This window comes from Equus quagga, chromosome 3 (genome assembly GCF_021613505.1).
Source record: "Equus quagga isolate Etosha38 chromosome 3, UCLA_HA_Equagga_1.0, whole genome shotgun sequence".
NCBI classification, from domain to species: domain Eukaryota; kingdom Metazoa; phylum Chordata; class Mammalia; order Perissodactyla; family Equidae; genus Equus; species Equus quagga.
Window position 1 is genome coordinate 153,303,964 of NC_060269.1, and position 23,268 is coordinate 153,327,231.

The 23,268-nt window shown below is 41.1% G+C and overlaps 1 protein-coding gene across 1 annotated transcript in view; it reads right to left on the reverse strand.

Annotated features, from left to right (window-relative positions):
- The window catches only part of GRK4 (G protein-coupled receptor kinase 4), a 99,295-nt gene that overhangs the window by 39,414 nt on the left and 36,613 nt on the right, over window positions 1-23,268 (reverse strand). Inside the window, exons 5-8 of the mRNA XM_046655793.1 lie at window positions 20,809-20,909; window positions 6,019-6,111; window positions 4,957-5,020; window positions 475-615 (exon numbers count right to left, since the gene is read on the reverse strand). Coding sequence (XP_046511749.1) covers window positions 475-615; window positions 4,957-5,020; window positions 6,019-6,111; window positions 20,809-20,909 — 399 coding nt within the window. The remainder of the gene's footprint in view (window positions 1-474; window positions 616-4,956; window positions 5,021-6,018; window positions 6,112-20,808; window positions 20,910-23,268) is intronic.

Below are 23,268 nucleotides of genomic sequence, written 5' to 3' on the forward strand. Positions count from 1 at the left end.
GCGCGAGGAGACAGGCTCGGAAAGGGTCTTCAAGCCCATCAGCCAGAGGCCCCCACCAGCCAGAGCCCGGGAGGCTGGCGGCAAACTGAACAGTAAGCTCTGGCTGCCACCAGAGAGGACAGGACACCTGACCAGGCAACACCACAGGTGAAGGCGTGAAGAGTAACTGACAGACAAGGCGACGGTGGACTGCAACAGATCTGTAAGGAATCACAAGTTGGAAGCAGGATCACCATGTTTATGTTTGTGTCCAGTAAGAGTTGAAGAGGAAAGAAGATGGCTGTTACTGAAACAAAACTGTTTCCGGCACCCATCCCTGTTAACAGCACAAGACAGCAACCCCTCCCCACACTAAACTAAGAAACTCACCAACTCCCAAACGCCACGGCGGGAACAGAGGTGAGCTTAGCAGCAGGTCTGCTGGAAAGCGCTACAACCAGGCACTCTACGCACGGACCGGAAGAAGATACTTACTACAAACCTACTATGCACTTTTTCTAGGATTCTTTTTTCATTTAGAGCCATAGCTTCACCCTTCCTCTTCTTTATTCTCTTTTTTTCTAGCTTTTTACAGGCATACATTTTTCCTGTAGCTCGCACTTGACAGGCACAAACCTAGTTTCAAACAAAAGAAAAAAAGGTTTATGTATACCTGACATTTCTTAGGCTACAAAAAGAAACCTGTTTTCTCCACGATAATCCATCTAGTAAAGAGCAGCGAAGACTCTGATGGGCCAAGACCATTTCAGTCATGGACGCCTCAGAGCCTGGCTCGGCTCTTTTCCCTCAGCTTCTTCCCCTCCAAAGGGAGCCGAGACAAACAAGTGAATACAGCATTGTGCTTTTTATCTAAGACAGCTGCGAGCAAATGGAGCCTGTTGTTCATACGTGATCATGGTGCATCTGTTTAATTTAAATAAGTCTTTTTACTTTTTGTACAAGATCAAAAGTTTTGAAACTAAGTAGATTCTTGATTTTTTTAAAAGTTCAATAATATAAGGAAATATATTTCATAGAACTCACAGACTATCATACTTTTATTCTACTTTGTTCTTAAAGGAATATTTATATATTGCTTAATTTTATATTATGAAAATTTTCACACATACAAAAGTGGAGAGAATAGTATAATGAGCCCCCAGGTACCAGTCCCCCAGCTTCTAGGCTATCAACGTATGGCTGTCTTGTTCCCTCTGACTCCACTCTATATCACAGACACAGACACACATACCCCCATACCACACACCCAGCCCACAAACACATACACACACACACACACACACACACACACACATCCTACACACAGCTACTGCACACCACAGACACAGACACATACAACACACACACATCGCACACCCACCTACTCTGCAACCACAGACATATATACCACATACACACACACAAAGGATTACTTCAAAAGCAAATATAAGACATGATATAATTTTATCTATCAATAAAATAATTTTGATGGCAAAATATAAAGTTCATTGTGGGAACTATTGAAAGTATTAATAAAGACAATGATAAAACTTACCTGATAACTATCATTAATATTTGGCTGCACAGGCTTATAAGTCCCCTTCGTACATGCACATTCAAGAATATATGCCTTGTTACACCCCCAAACCCCTGGCCTTTAGGGAAAAATTGTGCTTATATTATAGAATAGATAATATTTTATAATCTCCTCTTTCTCATTTTATAGTGCAGATATTTTCTCATCATTAAACATTCTCCCAATATATGACTACTCCACAATTTATTTAATCATTTTCCTACTAAGTCTTGGCACATAAATCTTTGCAATATCTTTTTATCATTAACTTAGGATAAATTCTCTTAAGTGGAACTGCCAAATCAAAGGACTGAAGGGAGAAGCGGTAAAGGCGTCAGGCATCGCATTATCAGCTGGATACAAATACTCCTTTGCTCTTCACCACAACCCACTGAAGCAGGGCTTATCACCCCCTCTGAAGGATGAGATCAAGATGGTGAACCCAAGATCACACAGCTGGAGGGGAGGGAAGAGGAACTTGACCTTAGGTCTGCCCAACTCTCAAGTTTATGCTCTTTCCACTCCACTATGCTGCCCCTACAGCCACACAAGCAGAGACGTCTACCCAACTCCCTTCCCAGTGCGCTTGCCTTGGGACCCTCCAAATCTATTTTGGAGGATGTAAAGCATAAGTGAAAGCATTATTGTTGACAAAATAAGACCAAAATGTTTGTCTTTTCAAATCTACTAGAAGAGGTGTTAGCATTTGAAAAAAGTAAATGCACTATTGGAATTTGGATTTAAAAGGCACCAAGGCTGTCTGCATTAGGGTCACAGGGCTCTTTCTGAGAGGCATTCAGAATAGAAATGGATTATTCACTCCCCTCTGGGCCTTGATGTAGTGTATAGCACATCGAGAACAAGTCTGTGAAAAACCACAACAATTTATTCATCCGTACAATCATTTGTTTGGAAACACAAGTATATGTGTTTAAAAGTAATTTGCAGTCCATCACCAAAAAGACAAGCAATGACAAATGCTGGTGTGGGTGTGGAGAAAAGAGAACCCTTGTGCACTGTTGGTGGGACTGTAAATGGTGCAGCCACTATGAAAAACAGTATGGAGGATCCTCAAAAAATTCAAAATAGAACTGCCATATGATCCAACAATTCCAATTCTGGGAATACATCCAAAGAAAATGCAAAGGGTAATTCGAAAAGACATCTGCACCCCCATGTTCACAGTAGCATTATTTGCAATAGCCAAGACATAGAAACAACTTAAGTGTCCAACAATGGATGAAGGGATAAAGATGTGGTATATCGATAGATAGATAGATAGACAGATAGATAGATAGATAGATAGATAGACAGACAGATAGATAGATAGATATAGACTAAGGAATATGATTCAGCCATGAGAGAGAAGAAAATCCTGCCATTTGTGACAACATGGATGGACTTTGAGGGCATTATGCTAACTGAAATAAGTTAGAGAAAGACAAAGACTGTATGATCTCACTTGTATGTGAAATCTAAAAACAACAACAACAAACTCACAGAAAAGAGATCAGACTTGTGGTCACCAGAGGTGGAGGGTGGCAGGAGGGAGAAATGGGTAGAACGGGTCAAAAGGTACAAACTTCCACTTACAAGATAAATAAGTACTAGAGATGGAATGTACAACATGATGACCATAGCTAACACTGATGTATGATATATAGGAAAGTTGTTAAGAGAGTAAATCCTAAGAGTTCTCATCACAAGGAGAAAGTTTTTTCCCTTTTTTCTTTTTTTTTCTTTTTATTGCATCCATATGAGATGATGGATGTTAGCTGAACCTATTCTAGTATTCATTTCAAAATATATGTAAATCAAACCATCATGCTGTATGCCTTACTTATAGAGTGATATATGTCAATTTTTCTCAATAAAACTGGAAAAAAGAGTAATATATAAAATCATAAATATACCAAGTCTTTCACAACAGTTAAAATTTGCTAACCTGTTCCTACTGAGTCCATTTTTAAAACTTATATGTGGCTGTAACTAGAACTTCATTCCTTTGTCAGCACAAGACCCATGTGCTTAAAACTTCTCTTGTTCTCTTCTTTGACAAAATCTGAGTTTTGTACTTGGAGGTCAAGAAAGGCAGAACAGCATGAATTGCAGAGAGCAAATGACCTTCTTGCTCTAGGAGGTGTTCAAATAGAGGATGGATTTCTTACAGAAATATCTGTTATGAAGTGGGTACAACAAGCTTTGGTTGGATTACACAAAGTATTCTAAACGGTCTCCAGAATTGTATCAGAGGTCCGACACTGCCAATTCTCCTAAAGTAACCGCTATGTGGACCGCTTCTTACCGTGTCAAACTCAGATGGTAGCAGACCTCCCTTGCAGTGTGCCAGCTCTTGGGCCAGCTTTCTAATTCACGGTAAGGGGATTCTGGTAGCCATGGCTTTGGCTGTCACCGGGATTTGAGAGCACGTATGATTTAAATCGTGTGCATGTAACCCACTTTTGCCTAAGCACACAGTTTCAGTTCTCCTGCGGCTCCCCGGCTCTGGGGACTTACACATGCTTGAACTAGATATGATCACTCCAGATAATTAATGAGGCAATTAACATCTCTTTAAGTCACCTAAACAGAACTGCATGCGACTCTCTGTCCACCTACCACAGAGGTCTCTATCTACGAAAGCCATCACATTTAAAGACCATTTCTGATGGATTTGTGGGTAGCTCCCTTAGAATTTCCCCAAATTTACACATTTTCCAACACCTTTTGATGTAGGTGTGAGGTTCATATATGTCCAAACAGAGTTGAGTTAAACAAGAATATTTAATAATATACTCTGCATATGAGGAATTTAAACATGTGGACAAAGAGAACAGATTAGTGGCTACCAGGGGAAAAGTGGGGTGGGGGGTGGGCACAAAGGGTGAAGGGGTGCACCTACAACACGACAGACAATAATGTACAACTGAAATTTCACAAGATTGTAACCTATCATTAACTCAATAAAAATAATAATAATAATAATATACTCTGAACTATGTGAACTTTTAGGCTGGTACTAAATTATGGAAGTAGAGGAACAGAAACTCCACAATATAAAAACAGAATAATCTTTTAAGTCAGGACAAACTGACTGAGCTTGAACATTGAGCATGGGAAAATAAAACTTCTTTAAGAAATATGAAGTGAAAGGTAAAATCACAAGATAGTTAATTTTTTTTTTCTGGCTCTCTCAACTTTTTAAAAAGCTTGTAGCAAAGTACCTTTGGCTCAAAATTCAATCTTAATTCTCATGGTTGGCTAAAATAATTCACAAAATACACAATAAGGAAATAAATTTATTGGTAAAGTTGATACGTTACCTGAAGATAATTTCTTTCAATTACCTTGCTATCTATTTCTCTGGAAGCACTACTCACGCTGGGTCACACATTACTTACCTCTCCAAATCCACCTTTTCCTAGAACTCTGTAATGTCTAAATGTGTTCTTTGTCACTGGTTGCCTGATTAATTAAGAAAAAAAAAGGTTCAGGTCTCATATCACATTGTTATTTTAAAACAGAAGGGCTACCCAGCTCTTGTCTTAGCCTTATTCATGGAAACGCTTTACTCAACGGGCGTGCCCAGGACAAAGGCAACTGTGGCTCCCTCTAGTGGGACAGCTCTCAATCGCACTAAGAGAAATAAGCACATGTTGACATTTAAGATTTATTGAAAACACTGAGGACAGATGCAGAACGGTCAGATTATCCTTACTAGCTAAAGACAGGTCTGTAACAAGCCCCTGCAATGAGATACTTATGTATTCTTAGGAATACTTCTTTGGGCCTGTCAGACAGCTGTTAAGGAAAATGACATATCCACAGCATGCTGTCCTCAAAAAAAGAGCCTCAAAGGAGATGTTTAACATGTACCCAATGTCTCAAAAGAAACATGTATGAACTAGAACTGGAAATTTAATCAATCAATAATAAGCGACATAATAATAATACCACCACCACCACTAGTGGCAGCGAACACTTTTTTGGCCGTGCACTTGATTTTGCACACCAAGCACTGTGCTAAGCATTCTACACACATTTCTCAGGTAGCCTCAGCAGTCCCTAGGGTGGATTTTATAATCACCCCTATTTTACAGAACAAGGACCTGAAGCTCACAGAGTCTGAGTCACCAGCCTGAGGCCACACAGCTAGTACTAGGCTAAGCAGGGCTAAGACTGCAAAGACTCAACCACTGCATCGGATTGTATTTTTGTGTATCCAGGATGTGTTATTTTCTAACTACTGCACCAACAGGGCTAACTGACATTTTAGGAAGAGAGAACAGAGTCAACTGAGTCAGAAGAAACTGCATAATACATATTAATAACTTCTGTACAAAAATACTACATATGACCTGACTTCCAACTGTATTTTGACAGATGAAAAAGCATACATCAATCAGCATGCTGATTATGAGAAGTTACTACTTGTTTTTATTGAATTTTAAATTAGAACATACCTTTCCAGCCATTTCCACTGTAAAAATCGAGAAAAATATGAGCTTTCTTGGTATTCTTCAAATGGTTCTCCACTTAAATAGTTTTGGACAATTCTAGAAAAAGATTTTATGCAATTATACAATTTTGTCACATTATAATATGCAAACAACTGTGTTTTACTGCATGATATGGGAAGTCCATCATTATGCACAATTCAATATATTGTATTTTGCAATTATAGAATTCTACACTGGTTTCTAATGCTATCAGTGAAAAACATAAGGGCAAGAATTCAAAAGATATGAAATTGATTTACCCTCCCAAAGCCAGAGGTTCTTTTTACATATATGGACTTCAGAGAAATAATAACTTGATAAAAAAAAAACCTACCAGTAGAAAGACAATAGTTTAAAACGTATTCAAGGTGTGTGTGTGTGCATTTCAGGAGGGAATGTAAACATTTTGTAAATAAAATCAAATTTCTAAATGATCATAGTCATATGGTAGAAAATGTTAATATGTGACACAATTTTTTTTAATGTTAAAAAAAATTTATTGGGTGCTTTATTTTCAAAGATTGGCACCTAAGCTAACATCTGCTGCCAATCTTCTTCCTCTCCTTTTTTTTTTTACTTCTTCTTCTCTCCAAAGACCCCCTGGTACATAGTTGTATATTCTAGTTGTAGGTCCTTCTGGTTGTGGCATGTGGGACACCACCTCAGCGTGGCCTGATGAGCAGTGCCAGGTCCACGCCCAGGGTCCAAACCAGTGAAATCCTGGACCACCAAAGCGGAGAGCACAAATTTAACCACTCGGCCATGGGGCCAGCCCCCTCATAAATTATTTTATGCTGTATATTTCTTGAATAAATTTTATATAATTATCCATGTCTCTTAGGTTTTATTTATAATTTTATTATAGAAGTAAAAACACCTCATTACTCAATAAACAACTACTGAGTAAACGACAAGCACTGTGCTGGATGCTGGGGGAAAAATTAGTCCTGTCTTGATGAATCCAACAGCTCAGTCAAGGAGCTGGTAAGATTGTGCACAAGTGTGAGGAGTGCCACCAGAGGAATCATGGCTGGGCCTGGTGTGCTTCAGAACACCCACCTGGAAAAGGAGGCATGAGGGAGACTTTCTGAAGAAAGTGATGGCTGAGCTGAAGGAGAAGTCACTGAGATGAAGAAGGAAAGAAAGGGTGTCCGGAGCATAGCAAGAGTCAAATGGGAAGGAGCATAGTTTACATGGGGAATTGCTAGTAGGTTGGTAACTGAAGAGGCATTAGGAACGATCTCATTTTCACTGATTTTTAGAATTCTGAGCAAGTCACTTGATTTGTTCCACTTTATTTTGTAAAAAGAGGTTATTCATATGTTCTTGGATTGACTAATGTTATAGCACAGTCATTCTCAAAATGTATCCTGAGGATCCCTCTGGGTTCCCAGACCCCCCTCAGGTGGTGTTCAATAATGAAACTATATTTATAATAGTACTAAGATGTTATGTGCCTTTTAAAACCCTCATTCTCACAGAGGGAGTCTTCAGAATCCACAAGACATGTGACAACATCCTGCTCTGATGGAGAGTGAAATGTTTGTGTCTTCTTATTTTTTAAAAACATAATACATGGGGGTGACATCAGAGCCATGGCGGAGTGAGCTTGCCTGGGACTCTCTCCCCTCCAACATACAACAAAAAAAGAGCAACCATATTCCAACAAAAAAGTATCATAATAGCTCAGAAATCCTCAGAGACCCACAGCAGCGAAATGACAGAGGGCACAGAGAGGCTGGAGCCACCCTTGGAGGAGCTGGAACAGGGTAGGAGAGAACTTAGCTCCTCCCCTAGAGACTGGGATCGCTCCTATGGGTGGGAAGGAGAAGGGGAGGGGCCGCGTGTCCAGGATCGTCCAGGACTCCCAGGCCGTGCAGTCCAGAGGGAAGCCCTCTAACAGGGGAAAGCTTTCACCGGGTGACCTCAGCAAGCCAAGATCCCAGGAGAGGAGACAGCGAGAGCTGATTGAAAACCAAGTCTGTGCGTGAGAGAAGGGGCCCCTCTTCCCCCAACCCGCACTGCATGCCGCCATGGCGGCTGAAGGCGGAGGGCTCTCAGTATGTGGCTCTTGACCCCCATCTAGTGGCGACAGGCTGTAACTGCAACCAAATAATAGCATTATGCGCAAAAACCACTATTCATAAAAACTCCAGATCAGAGGGAAAATAAGAACCCAGAATTATGCCCTGAGGACTCAGAAATAAGTAAACTAAACGAAAATGAATTCAGAATAGCTATAGACAAAAAATTCAATGAGGTAAAGGAAAATATAGAGAAACAAGTCAACGAGTTCTGGAGTTAATTCACAAAAGAGATTGAAACTATAAAGAAGAATCAATCAGAAATACTAGAGATGAAAAATACAATGGATCAGATAAAACAGAATACAGATTCCCTGAGTGCCCATGTGTATGCCATAGAGGAGCAAATCAGCATAATCGAACATAGACAGGATGAATGGCTCCAGACAGAGGAGAGAATTAAGAATAAAAAGGAATGAAGAAAATCTCTGAGAAATAGCCGACTCAATGAGGAAATGCAATATAAGAATAATTGGAGGGGCTGGCCCCGTGGCCGAGTGGTTAAGTTCGCGCGCTCCGCTGCAGGCGGCCCAGTGTTTCGTTGGTTCGAATCCTGGGCGCGGACATGACACTGCTCATCAAACCACGCTGAGGTGGCGTCCCACATACCACAACTAGAAGGACCCACAACGAAGAATATACAACTATGTACCGGGGGTGGCTTTGGGGAGAAAAAGGAAAAAATAAAATCTTTAAAAAAAAAAAAAAAAAAAGAATAATTGGAATCCCCAAGGGCAATGAAAAGGAGAATGGAGCAGAAAGTGTGCTCAAAGGAATAATAAGACAGAACTTCCCAAATCTAGAGAATAGGAGAGAAATATGTGTGGAATAAGCTTTCAGGTATGTCAGGAGGAAGCTTACTAGATATCTCAATGTAAAAAGACCTACTGCAAGGCATATAGTAGTAAAACTGGCAAAGGTGAATGACAAAGAAAGAATACTCAGGGAAGAAAATAACCTACAAAGGAACCCCATCAGACTTTCAGCAGATTTCTCTACAGAAACCTTACAAGGTAGGAGTGACATATTCAAAACTTTAAAGGATAAAAATCTTCAGCCAAGAATACTCTATCCAGCAAAAATATCCTTCAGATATGAGGGAGAAATTAAATCTTTTCCAGACAAACAAAAGCTAAGGGACTTCATAGCCACAAGACCTCCACTACAAGAAATCCTCAAGAAGGCCCTCATACCTGAAAAAAGAAAAAAAGGGAGTAAGGGGTCACAAAACATAGAGCAGGGAGACAGAGAGAATCTGAATAGGATAGCAAATATTCAACTATAGCATTAGGATAAAGGGAAGTAAATCACCAAAGCAAAGACAATCTTATCACTCTAACCACAAACTCACAACACAAGTTGGAATAAGAGATGAAAATAATAATTTAGGAGGGGAGGAGGAAAGGGACTGAAACAGTCTAGGCTAAGGAAGTAAGAGACCGCCAGAAAATGGACCATGTTATATACAGGATTCTGAGTACAAACTTCAGGGTAGCCACTAAACTAAAAAACAGAACAGAGACACAAAACATAAATAACGAAAAATCTAGGAAACCTAGCATAAGAAAGTGCAGAAGTCAATGGGTAGGCTAAAACACACATGACAAGAAACAAAGGAAACACAGGAAAACTGGAAAACAAGCAACAGAATGACAGCATTAAGCCCTCATGCATCAACACTCACCCTCAATGTAAATGGACTGAACTCTCCAATAAAAAGACACAGGGTGGCAAAATGGATTAAAGAACAAGATGCAACAATTTGTTGCCTCCAGGAAACACACCTCAGCTCCAAGGAGAAACACAGGCTCAGAGTGAAGGGGTGGAAGACAATACTCCAAGCTAATAGCAAATAAAAGAAAGCAGGAGTCGCAATACTTATATCAGACACAACAGACTTCAAGATAAGGCAGGTAAAGAGAGACATAGAGGGCCAATATATAATGATCAAAGGGACACTTCATCAAGAAGAAATAACGCTTATAAATATCTATGCACCCAACACAGGAGCACCAAAGTTCATAAAGCAACTATTAACAAACCTAAAAGAAGATATCAAAAATAACACAATAATAGTAGGGGACCTCAACACCCCACTCACATCAACGGACAGATCATCCAGACAGAAAATCAACAAAGAAAGAATGGAGCTAAATGAAAAGCTAAAACATTTGGACTTAATAGACATATATAGAACACTCCATCCAAAAACAGCAGAATACACGTTCTTCTCAAGCACACATGGAACATTCTCCAGGATAGACCATCTGTTGGGAAACAAGGCAAGCCTCTAAAAATTTAAAAAAATTGAAATAATAACAAGTATCTTCTCCAATCATAAGGCTATAAAGCTAGAAATTAATTACAAGAGAAAAGCTGAGAAAGGCACAAGGATGTGGAGACTAAACAATATGCTATTGAACAAGCAATGAATCATTGAAGAAATTAAAGAAGAAATCAAAAATACGTGGAGACAAATGAAAAGGATAACATGCCATACCAACTCATATGGGATATAGCAAAAGCTGTATTATGAGGAAAATTCATCGCAATACAGGCACATCTTAACAAACAAGAAAAACCCCAAATAAGCAATCTTAAACTACACCTAACTGAACTAGAAAAAGAAGAACAATCAAAGCCCAAAGTCAGCAGAAGGAGAGAAATAATACAAATCAGAGCAGAAATAAATGCTATTGAAACAAAAAGGGCAGTAGAAAGGATCAATGAAACAAGGAGCTGGTTCTTTGAAAAGATAAATAAAATTGACAAACCCCTAGCCAGTCTTACAAAGAAAAAAAGAGAGAAAGCTCAGATAAGTAAAATTAGAAATGAAAGAGGAGAAATAACAACAGACTCCGCAGAAATACAACAGATTATAAGAGAATACTACGAAAAACCATATGCCAACAAAATGGATAACCTAGAGGAAATGGACAAATTCTTGGACTCCTACAATCTCCCAAAGCTTAGTCAAGAAGAAGCAGACAATCTGAACAGACCAATCACAAGGAAAGAGATTGAAACAGCCATCAAAAGCCTCCCAAAGAACAAAACCCCAGGACCAGATGGCTTTCCTGGGGAATTCTACCAAACTTTCAGAGAGGATTTAATACCTATCCTTTTCAAGCTATTCCAATAAATTAGGGAGGATGGAACACTTCCTAACACATTCTATGAGGCCAACATCACGCTGATACCAAAGCCTGACAAGTACAGCATGAAAAAGCAGAACTACAGGCCAATATCGCTGATGAACATAGATCCAAAAATTCTCAACAAAATTTTGGCAACCCGAATTCAACAATTCATCAAAAGGATCATACATCATGATCAAGTGGGATTCATATCAGGGACAGAGGGATGGTTCAACATCCGCAAATCAATCAACATGATACACAACATCAACAAACTGAGGAATAAAAACCACATGATCATCTCAATAGATGCAGAGAAAGCATTTGACAAGATCCAACAGCCATTTATTATAAAAACTCTGAAAAAACTGGGGATAGAAGGAAATTACCTCAACATAATAAAGGCCCTACATGACAAACCCACAGCCAACATCATACTCAATGGGCAAAAACTGAGCGCCATCCGCTTGAAAACAGGAACGAGACAAGGATGCCCTCTATCACCACTCTTATTTAGCATAGTACTGGAGGTGTCGTCCAGAGCAATTAGGCAAGAAAAAGGAATAAAGGGAATCCAAATAGGGAGGGAAGAAATGAAACTCTCACTGTTTGCAGACGACATGATCTTACATATAGAAAACCCCAAAGAATCCATTGGAAAACTTTTAGAAATAATCAACAACTATAGCAAAGTTGCAGGGTATAAAATCAACTTACATAAATCAGTAGCCTTTCTATACTCTAATAATGAACTAACAGAAAAAGAACTCAAGGACACAAAACCATTCACAATTGCAATAAAAAGAATAAAATACCTCAGGGTGAATTTAACTATGGAAGTGAAGGACCTGTACAATAAAAACTACAAGGCTTTCCTGAAAGAAATGGATGACGACATAAAGAGATGGAAAGACATTCCATGAACATGGATTGGAAGAATGAACATAGTTAAAATGTCCATGCTACCTAAAGCAATCTACAGATTCAACACCATCCCAAACAGAATCCGAATGACATTCTTTACAGAAATACAACAAAGAATCCTAAAATTCATATGGGGCAAGAAAAGACCCCAAATTGCTAAAGCAATCCTGAGAAAAAAGAACACAGCTGGAGGCATCACAATCCCTGACTTCAAAACATACTGCAAAGCTACAGTAATCAAAACAGCATGGTAGTGGTACAAAAACAGGTCCACAGATCAATGGAACAGAAGTGAAAGCCCAGAAATAAAACCACACATCTATGGACAGCTAATCTTCAACAAAGGAGCTGAGGGCATACAATGGAGAAAAGAAAGTCTTTTCAACAAATGGTGCTGGGAAAACTGGAAAGCCACATGTAAAAGAATGGAAATTGACCATTCTTTTTCACCATTCACCAAAATAAACTCAAAATGGATCAAAGACCTAAAGGTAAGACCTGAAACTATAAGGCTTCTAGAGGAAAATATAGGCAGCACACTGTTTGACATCAGTATTAAAAGGATCTTTTCAGACACCATGTCTTCTCAGACAAGGGAAACAATAGAAAAAATAAACAAATGGGACCTCATCAAACTAAAGAGCTTCTTCAAGCCAAGGGAAAACAGGATTGAAAGAAAAAAACAACCCACTAACTGGGAAAAAATATTTGAAAGTCATATATCCAACCAAGGGTTAATCTCTATAATATCTAAAGAACTCACACAACTCAACAACAAAAACTCAAACAACCCCATCAAAAAATGGGCAGAGGAGATGAACAGACATTTCTCCAAAGAAGACATACAGATGGCCAATAGGGACATGAAAAGATGTTCATCATCGCTGTGCATCAGGGAAGTGCAAATCAAAACTACACTAAGATATCACCTTATACCCATTAGAATGGCAAAAAACAAAACAAAACAAAACAAAAAGTAACACGTGTTGGAGAGGTTGTGGAGAAAAAGGAACCCTCATATACTGCTGGTGGGAGTGCAAACTGGTGCCGCCACTCTGAGAAACAGTATGGAGACTCCTCAAAAAATTAAAAATAGAACTACCATATGACCCAGCCATCCCACTACTGGGTATCTAGCCAAAGAACTGGAAGTCAGCAATTCCTAAAGTCCCATGCACCCCAATATTCATTGCAGTATTATTTACGACAGCCAAGACATGGAAGCAACCTAAGTGCCCATCAACTGATGATTGGATAAAGAAGATGTGGTATATATACACAATGGAATACTGCTCAGCCATAAAAAAGGATAAAATTGTCCCATTCACAACAACATGGGTGGCCCTTGAGGGAATTATTTTAAGTGAAATAAGCCAGATAGAGAGGGACAATCTCTGTATGACTCCACTCATATGAGGAATTTAAACATGTGGACAAAGAGAACAGACTAGTGGCTACCAGGGAAAAGGGGGGGTGGGGGATGGGCACAAAGGGTGAAGGGGTGCACCTACAACACGACTGACAGACAATAATGTACAACTGAAATTTCATAAGATTGTAAACTATCGTAAACTCAAAAAAAAACACACATAAACAAAAGCTCTTTGGGTCCTCAACAATTTTTCAGCATATAAGATGGTCCTGAGATCAAAGGTTCGAAGCTGCTGCTACACACAGCTCTAGAACTGACCCCGTCCAGCGGCAACGCAGACCAAGCCCTCGTCCCCTGGGGGAGAGGAGAGCCTGTGCCCTGCTTCGACACGCACCTTTCTCTCCTGAGCATGTGGGCAGCTCAACTCCAAACTTTTAAGGATTCTGATAATGTCGGCTTAGTTAAATCATTTTTACAAAGGTATTTAAGTAATTCCATGAAAAGAACCCCACAAATACCAACTTAACATGTTTGTATATTTCTCAGTCTGTATAAATTTTTAAGGTTAACACTACAAGCGACTTGCCAGTGCTTCTCAATTTCACTGCCCAATACCTTTCACTTCAAAAACAACAGGCTCTGCTCCACTGCTCTAGTCTGCATAATAAACCTACTGCACCCATTTTTTTTAAATTTATGACATTTAAAACTGTGCATCAGGGCCCGGCCTGGTGGCATAGTGGTTAAATTCGTGAGCTCTCCTTCAGCGGCCCAGGGTTCGCAGGTTCGGATCCCGGGTGCAGATGTAGCGCCACCTGTCAGGCCGTGCTGTGGTGGCATCCCACATAAAACAAAGAAGGCTGGCACAGATGTTAGCTCAGGGACAATCTTCCTCACACACACAAAAAAACCCAAAAAACTATGCATCAGTTCCACAGTGTTTTTTACGTTCATTCTGGTGATCCCCACTAACCATCAGGTTGTGCCAACTCTCACTACAGCTTCATGTGGAAACAACAGGCAGCATAAAGGAAATCTGTTATGTTCATTAAGCAGCATCAGGATTCTAGGACCCAAAGCGGGAAAAGGTTTTTGGGGATATAAAGGTCGTAACAATACAGAAATGAGACAGAGTAATAGAAAACACTAAAACTCCTAGTTTCTACACGATATTATGCTGAAGTCTCCAATTAGCCAGTGCCTGGCACAGCTGACAGCAAATGATAGACACTTAATAAATATCTAGGGAGTGAACAGTCATTGGTCAAATGAAGTAATCAAACAGATAGATGCCTGAGGACCAAAACTTATTTAAAGATTAGTGACTTTTAAGTCCATACTTATTTATGAACAGAGAAGAAGATAGAACTTTTGATCAGTCTAATACAGCCATGTACATCACCCGCGTTCTTCAATAACAGAAGAGAATTTGAAAAGTCTGCTTAATCAGAGGGTTAAAAACACAAATAAATTTAGTGACAGACATATCAATGAGGAATCCTAAGGCTGGAACAAGGATACAACATGGAACAAACATATGGTAACTGTAGAAAAATAACAAATGTACTTAGAGGTAAGAGAAATTACGGGTAAAAGCTAGGTAAAAAGACATCAGCAGCCTAAAACCTGAATTCCAAACCACAAGGTAAACTAAACTCCAGGAACAAGAAGCAGCACAGAGCGATGAGCACACAAAGACCCTCGTTACTCACGAACCAGACCAGTCCTGCTAACCAGTGCGACGTTTCCCCACGTAGCCTCGTGAGCATGCTGAGACCTGTCTTCTTTACTCACAAAGCGTACTTTCTCCTCAATTGAAAGATGAAGACTTTGGTATTCCCTGGCATATCTGTCGTCAGTTTTTGAGAAGGTATTAATGCAATGTGTGCTATAGACTGAACGTTTGTGTCTCCCTATAAGTCATATGTTGAAATCTAATCCCCTCAGTGATGGCGTTAGGAGGAGGGGCCTTTGGGAGTTGAGTAGGTCATGACGGTAGAGCCCCATGATGGGATTAGTGCCCTTAAAAGAGACCAGAGAGCTCCCTCACTCTCTTTCCACCAAGTAAGGACATAGATAAAGGTAGCTGTCTGCAACCCAGAAAAGGGCCCTCACCAGAACCCAGCCTTGCTGGCACCCTGATCTCGGGCTCCTAGCCTCCAGAACTATGAGAAATAAATGTGTGCTGTTTATAAGCCACCCAGTGTGTGGTACACTTTGTGACAGCTGCTCAAATGGACTAAGACACTGTGCTTCTGGGAGCCTTGTTGTAAAGGCCAATGAGAGAGAGCCTGGCCTTGCCCAAGGTGAAGCTGGTCGTGGAGTACCTGGTCTGCTGGCTGTGAGTGTGTCACACGGGGAACTGTCTCCAGCCTGTGCCTGACCCCTTCTTTGTCTCTGTGATGCCATTTGGCCAGGCTGTGAGTGAAGCCTTCAATCCTGCTTTTGTCTCTAATGTCTCTCCTACAGGCTGGCCCAGAGCATCAGTTCAGGACATCCTCACCGAGGTTCTGTCTTGTCCCTTGCCACCCTCGGGAAACACGGGCAGTGCAGTGCTGCTGCACGCTGCGTAAGGAAGAGCTGGCTGGCGGGAGGTCCAGCTGTGAGAAACCACGCAGCACCTCCAGTGACGGGAAGTGTAGGGGCCGGGCTGGCTGCCAGCACACGCAGTCTCACAGCACAGGGGACACACACTCCTTCTCCATGGAGTTGCTAATCTGTACACCAGGGGACCACATGCTTATCTCAGAAGCAAAATTTAGTTCTTTTCTAATTCTAAATTACAACAGAAGGCTTTAGGCTACACAAAGTGACTGACTAGAGTACACCATTTTTCTTCAAGTTGAAAATACCTACCATGTAGGTGAGAGAATGACTGAGCCAGGGCTCCAGGGTCAGGCAGACCTAAACCCACACTGTGGACATGGTCACCACACACGGTCAGGAGAAGCAAACCTATTGGATCTAACAGGATTTAGTGCTCTGATTTGTGTGAACGAGTTAACATAAAAATCAGAGACAAGAAAAACATCATATCTTAAGTGACAATTTAGGAATTAATTCTCAGATATTCCTGGTAAAAAATCTGCATGCAAACCAGGTTTTACTGCCCTTCTTGGGGAATGAATCTACGTGAGGGTGTTGGTTTCTCTGTTGTCAAGCAGCATGTTTTCCATGTGCAAGATGCAGTGGGAGGGTCATCCAGAGCAAAGGGCTGGAGCCCTGGAAGGCAGCAGAGAGGTCAAGAGCATGGGCCTCACCCACTGGCTAGGGGACCTAAGGCAGGTTACCAAGGCTCTCTGGCCTCAGTTTCCACATGTATAAAATAAGGGTAACAATCATGCCTACCTCACAGGGTTACTGTGCGGAGCGAATGCATTAATACTGCCAGAGCATTTATTATTGTTCTCATTCCTACTATTACAAGACTCTTAGTGCACATGCACAAGAAAGAGTTTAGGAGACATACACACCCAGGAGGGGAATCTGAAGAACAAAGATACAGACTGAAAGATTGGCCCTCCCAGTTTCTCAAATACCTCAGAGGAAGGGAAGAATTTTAATTCTTATTACAACATCCCAGGACTATGGTAATCAGAGCTCCAAGACCAGGCCTGTCCTGTCTGCTATATCAGAAAAGTGATCAAATAGAACCAACATCTTTTTGCAAAGGAAGTTCACGGCACAGACACTAATATTCATTCACGTGAATATCCAACAAGAATAAGTAAAAGATGACTTGAAATTACAAATCTTAGAGACTAGCTAGTCTAATTCATTTTCAGAGCAGGGCAAACGACAGAGAAGAGGGTTCTAGTCCAATGCCATATGCCTGGCTAGTAGAAAGATGAGATGAAAATCATTTATCTTTGGAGTATTGAGCTGGTCATTTGAGTTTCTCGCTAAAGGGAATGAGCATCTAAACCACTCAGCTCCTTAGAGTGCGGACACCTACACTTCAAGAGGAAGCCAGGGGTAGATAGAGTCTTAAAAAAAAAAAAAAAAAGTGCAGCCACGTTATTCCAGTACACCCTGCCATGCTGCAGCTCATTAGGCCCAGCTGAGCTGTTCCCTGCCACGTGAAGACCGGAATCCTGTTTGTGTGTTTGCTGACACATTGCAAGTGCCTAGGACAGTGCTTAACACATAATAGGCCCTCAATAAATTATTTGTTGAATGAATGAATGAATTCAACTCTCTGTGGTTTAGTGTTCCACTTAAGACATCAAGATCAGACCATCTGTTTTAAAACCTCCTTGGGCATGAAAAAAACATAGGAAAGAGCTTTAAAAGTAATAGCACACGAGTCGAAAATGCAATTCCTGTTCTTGTTTCCCGAACGCGCCCTCTCTCCCAGTCTCTACCGCAGCTACTGCAAATGTTTCCATTCTCCTGAAACCTCCAACCTCCTGTCTGCTCCCAGCACACAGCCTCTCTTCAGAACCAGGATGTGGCCTCTTTAATTTATACAATGCAGTTCTAGCTAAGGGCCACAAGGGTGGAGGGCGGGGACAGAAGCCAGACTGTAGTAGCAGACAGAGTGATGTGGACATGAAGAGTGGAGATGGGTCTGCAGGCTGTCTTCACTCAACTCCCTCTTCTCCTCAATTCCCGCTCTGCTCACACTCCCTGGTCCTGGCCTCTACTCCCACAGCCTCAGCCTCAGTCACATCTACACTAGGCTATGACCCCCAAATCTAGTCTCTCATAACTCGCAGGTGAACAGTCCAGATTCAGCTGTCTACCTCTCAGCTCTGCTTCATGACTGAAATGCACCTCAAATTCAACATGTACCCAAACAGACTGTGTAGTCTCCCCTTGCCCCCCAGCCTCCTAAATTTCTCTACAATCCATTCATCTATCTCCATTAGCACTGTCACTACCCTAGTCCAGGCTGCCATCAGCAGGCTGAACAACTGCCACAGCCTCCAAGCTGGTCTCCTCGACCTAATCTTCCCTCCCTCAAACTATCCTCTAAATTGTGCCCAGAGCAATCTCTTAAAAACACAATGAATATGTCACTCTAACTGTGAGAGCAAAGGACAAACTTTGCCTGGCTCCTAGGGTCTCAGATTCCTCTTCTGCGAAATGAGTGCTGACCTCCAGAAGGTCATTGTGAGGACTCACGAGCTAATACACGGAAAGTGACAGAAACCACACCTGAGACGTATAATGATCAAGGAGAAGGAGCTGTGATCCTCAGGCTGGGATAACCTCTCCCTGGCCCTCCTCAGGCGAAGCAGCAGTAACCTTCAACCCTGCCAGGCTCTCTCTCCCTGTGAATCTTTGCACTAGCTCTTCCTCCTGCCTGGGCTCTCATCTCCCTCTTCCTCATCTGGTCAACTCCTGCTCAGCTTTCAGGCCTTGGCCTGCACCTAACAGTCTTTGTAAGACTCATCTCACTTCCTCAGTCTAGTGAGGTGGTACTATGAGTCCCCACAGTTCCCTGAATGTCCCCTCCCTGTCAAATTACTTGTGGTAGGCTGAAGAGAGACCCAAAGACATCCAGGTCCTAATTCCTGGAACCTGTGAATGTTACTCTACAGGCCACAGGGCTTTGCAGATGTGACTAAATTAAGGGTCTTGAGATGAGGAGATTATCCTGGATTATCCAGGCGAGCCCTAAATGTAATCACAATTGTCCTTATAAGAGGGAGACCAAGCGCAATTTGGACACACACAGAAGAAAAGAATACATCAAGACAGAAGCAGAGAGAGACCTGAAGATGTTACACTGCTTGTTTTGAAGATGGAGGAAGGGGCCAGGAGCCAAGGAATACAGTTCCAGAAGCTGGAAAAGGCAAAGAAACGGATGCCCCCCTAGAGCCTCACAGGGAGCATGGCCCTGTTGACTTCTTGACTTCTGTCCAGTGAGACTGCTTGCAGACTTGTGACCTCTAGAACTGTAAGAGAATAAAAGTGTGTTGTTTTAGGCCACCAAGTTTATGGCCAATTTGTTACAGCAGTCATAGGAAACTAATACAGATTTCTCTAGCATTCCACTTGGTTACAAGCTCCCTAAGGGGGATAGGCTAAGTCGTTCTTGCTTATCCTTTTATTCCCAGAACCTAGATCACTGACAGGCAAATAGCAAATGCTTAACAAACGTTTTCCAACAGAATAACTAATGTGCCACGGCTCTGAGATTTCTATTTTCTTAAGGCATGTAAGAATGTAAACTCAAGTCAGCAGAGTTTATTTTGTTTTCTTCTTTACTATAACCTGAACCCATAGAAGGAAACTATTATGGGTTAAAATGCATCCCCCAAAAATATACGTTGAATTCCTAACCCTAGTACCTGTAAATGTGGCCTTGCTTGAAAATAGGGTCATTGTACGTACTATTAGTTAAGATGTAGTCACAGTGGAGTGGGTGGGCCCTAATTCAATCTGACTGGTGTCCTTATAAGAAGAGAAAACACCAAGACAGAGACACACAGAGAAAAAGGTCATGTGATGAGAGGCAGAGACTGAAATGCTGCAGCTGCAAGCCAAGGAGCACCAAGAATTACTGGCAACCACGGGAAGCTAGAGGGGCGAGGGAGGATCCTCTCCTAGAGTTTTCAGAGAGCATGACCTGCTGACACCTTGACTTCAGCCTTCGAGCTTCCAGAACCGTGAGACAATAAATTTCTGTTGTTTTAAGCCAATTAGTTTCTGGTACTTTGTTCTGGCAGCCCTCGGACACTAACACAGTACCTGACGTAGAGTTGGCACTCAACAAATATCTGCTGAATGAATGAATAATTGATATCCCAGTGTCTGCATAAATATACAAAGGACAACACGTCTTGGGCCAGATCACCTCAGAAACCATTCCTTCTTCTTGTGTACATAAAGAAGCTGAATTTACCCAAAGTGCTCTGACTTAGAGTTTTCCTGTCTATATTGCAAAGATGTAGAGAAATGAAATTTTCAGCAAGTACCTAGGTCTACAAAAACATTTTACAGGAAGCTTTTCATTCTAGACACAAGCACTTTAGAAAGTGAGCAGAGAGGGCTGGGAGCCAGCAAAGTGATGCTAGTATACTGGCTCTCCACAATGTGACCCGTTTCAGCATGTCATTCATGTATGTGTAATTATTACTCTTCATTTACCTCTTTCTAGTGAAAGTGACCATGTTAATTGGGAAAGCACCCCAGTACGAACTCATCTTCTGCACAGAAACCTCCTGTAAGCCCCCGTCTCAGATTTAGCCACAGGCAATCTGTGCGGCATTGGGCACAAAGCACTTACCTAGAGCACTCCTCAAAGACTTCTTTGGAAGGATTCCCCCTCAGTCTTAGTCTGCATTCTTTCACAACATTTGGAGGTATTTCTGGAAAAGGGACTTCTAGCTTCTTAATACAGCACAAACCAAATGCATAACAATTAGTGATTTCATAATTTACCAATGTAAATAGAACCTAATGCTTATTGCAAAGCAATTACAACATAAAGCGTATGAAATAAGTCAAAGTGCTCCCTTCACCCTCCACCCCAGTCTCATTTCCCAGAGTTCCATGTGTTGTCTACCACTTCAGACTTATTTCTACACACATTAAAAGAGAGTGGAAAGCAGGGTCTCTCTCCAAGAGATAGCTGTACACCCATGTTCGTTGCAGCATTATGCAGAATATCCAGAACATGGGAGCAGCCTAAGTGTCCATCCGTGGATGAATGGATTACCAAAATGTGGTCCATCCACATGACAGAATACTATTCAGCCTTAAAAAGGAAATTCTGGCACCGCTACAGCATGGGTGAACCTTGAAAACGTTATGCTGAGTGAGATAAACCTGTCACAAAAGGACAAATATTGTACGATTCCACTTATTTGAAGTCCCTAGAGTAGTCGAATTCATAGAGACACAAAGTAGAATGGTGGCTACCACATGCTGGGGGGAGGTGGAAGTGAGGAGTTGTTGTTTAATGGGGACAGAGTTTCAGTTTTGCAAGATGTGAAAACGTTCAGGAGATGGATAGTAGTGATGGTTGCACATTAATGTGAATATACTACTAAACTGGACACTTAGAAATGGTTAAGATGGTAAATTTTATGTGTTTTTTATCACAAGTGAAAATGTAAACTTATACACACACACAAGGAAACCCTCAGAAATGCACCCACTTTTTCCTCATACAAATGAGATAAAAATATGCGTATAGTTTTATAAGTATGTGCTGACACCTATAGAGCTACCATATTTTCTGTAATGACTACATGGTTTCCCATGCATTATCTGCCCCTCTTAAACATTCTAGTTGCCAGCTTTCTCCACGGTAACCACCACTGCCATGAACATCTTTGTACAAGTGTGTTTTTATAGGATAGGTTCCTAGAAGTAGAATTACCCACTCAAAGGATACACGCCTTTTATTTATTTATTTATTTTAATTGTGGTCATAATAGCTTATAACATAGTGAAATTTCAGTTGTACATTATTATTTGTCATACACCACATAAGTATGCCCCTTCACCCTTTTGCCCACCCTCCATCCCCTTTCCCCCAGTAACCACTAATTTGTTCTCTCTGTCTGAAGTTTGTTTATATTCCACATATGAGTGAAATCACATGGTGTTTGTCTTTGTCTGGCTTATTTTGCTTAACATGATGCCCGCAAGGTCGATCCATGTGGTTGTGAATGGGATGATTTCATCTTTTTTTTTTTTACAGCTGAGTAGTATTCCATTGTGTATATATATATACCACATCTTCTTTATCCAATCATCAGTTGATGGGTACTTGGGTTATTTCCATGTCTTGGCTATTGCGAATAGTGCTGCAATGAACATAGGGGTGCATAAGTCCCTTTGGATTGTTGATTTGAAGTTGTTTGGGTAGATACCCAGCAGTGGGATACCTGGGTCATATGATATTTCTATTTTTAGTTTTTTGAGAAATCTCCATACTGTTTTCCATAGTGGCTGCACCAGTTTGTATTCCCACCAGCAGTAGATGACGGCTCCCTTTTCTCCACAACCTCTCCAACATTTGTTGTTTTTTTGTCTTGGTGATGACAGCCATTCTAATGGGCGTAAGACGATATCTAAGTACAGTTTTTACTGTACAGTTTTTAGTGTAGTTTTGATTTGCATTTCCCTCGTGATTAGTGATGTTGAGCATCTTTTCATGTGCCTATTGGTCATCTGTATATCTTCTTTGGAAAAATGTCTGTTCATGTCTTTTGCCCACTTTTTATTCAGGCTGTTTGATTTTTTGTAGTTCATTCGAGGATATATGCCTTTTAAATGCTGATATTTATTGCAAAACTGCCCTCCAAAAAGCTTCTACCACTTTCTGTTCTCACTCATATGTCCCTACGTGCCAATTTCCCATTCTCTTAACCCTCATACAAAGGATTCTGGAAAAAGAAAGACATAACAAAACTACTGTCCAGATTTATTGCCCACATCATGTTCAACTGTACATTTAATTTGTCATTAGAAATGAGAAATGCGGGGGCCAGTCTGGTGGCACAGTGGTTAAGTTCACACGTTCCGCTTCCAGGCAGCCCGGGGTTCGCCGGTTCGGATCCCGGGTGCAGACATGGCACTGCTTGGCAAAAGCCATGCTGTGGTAGGCGTCCCATGTATAAAGTAGAGGAAGATGGGCATGGATGTTAGCTCAGGGCCAGTCTTCCTCAGCAAAAAGAGGAGGATTGGTGGTAGTTAGCTCAGGGATAATCTTCCTCAAAAGAAAAAAAAAAAGGAA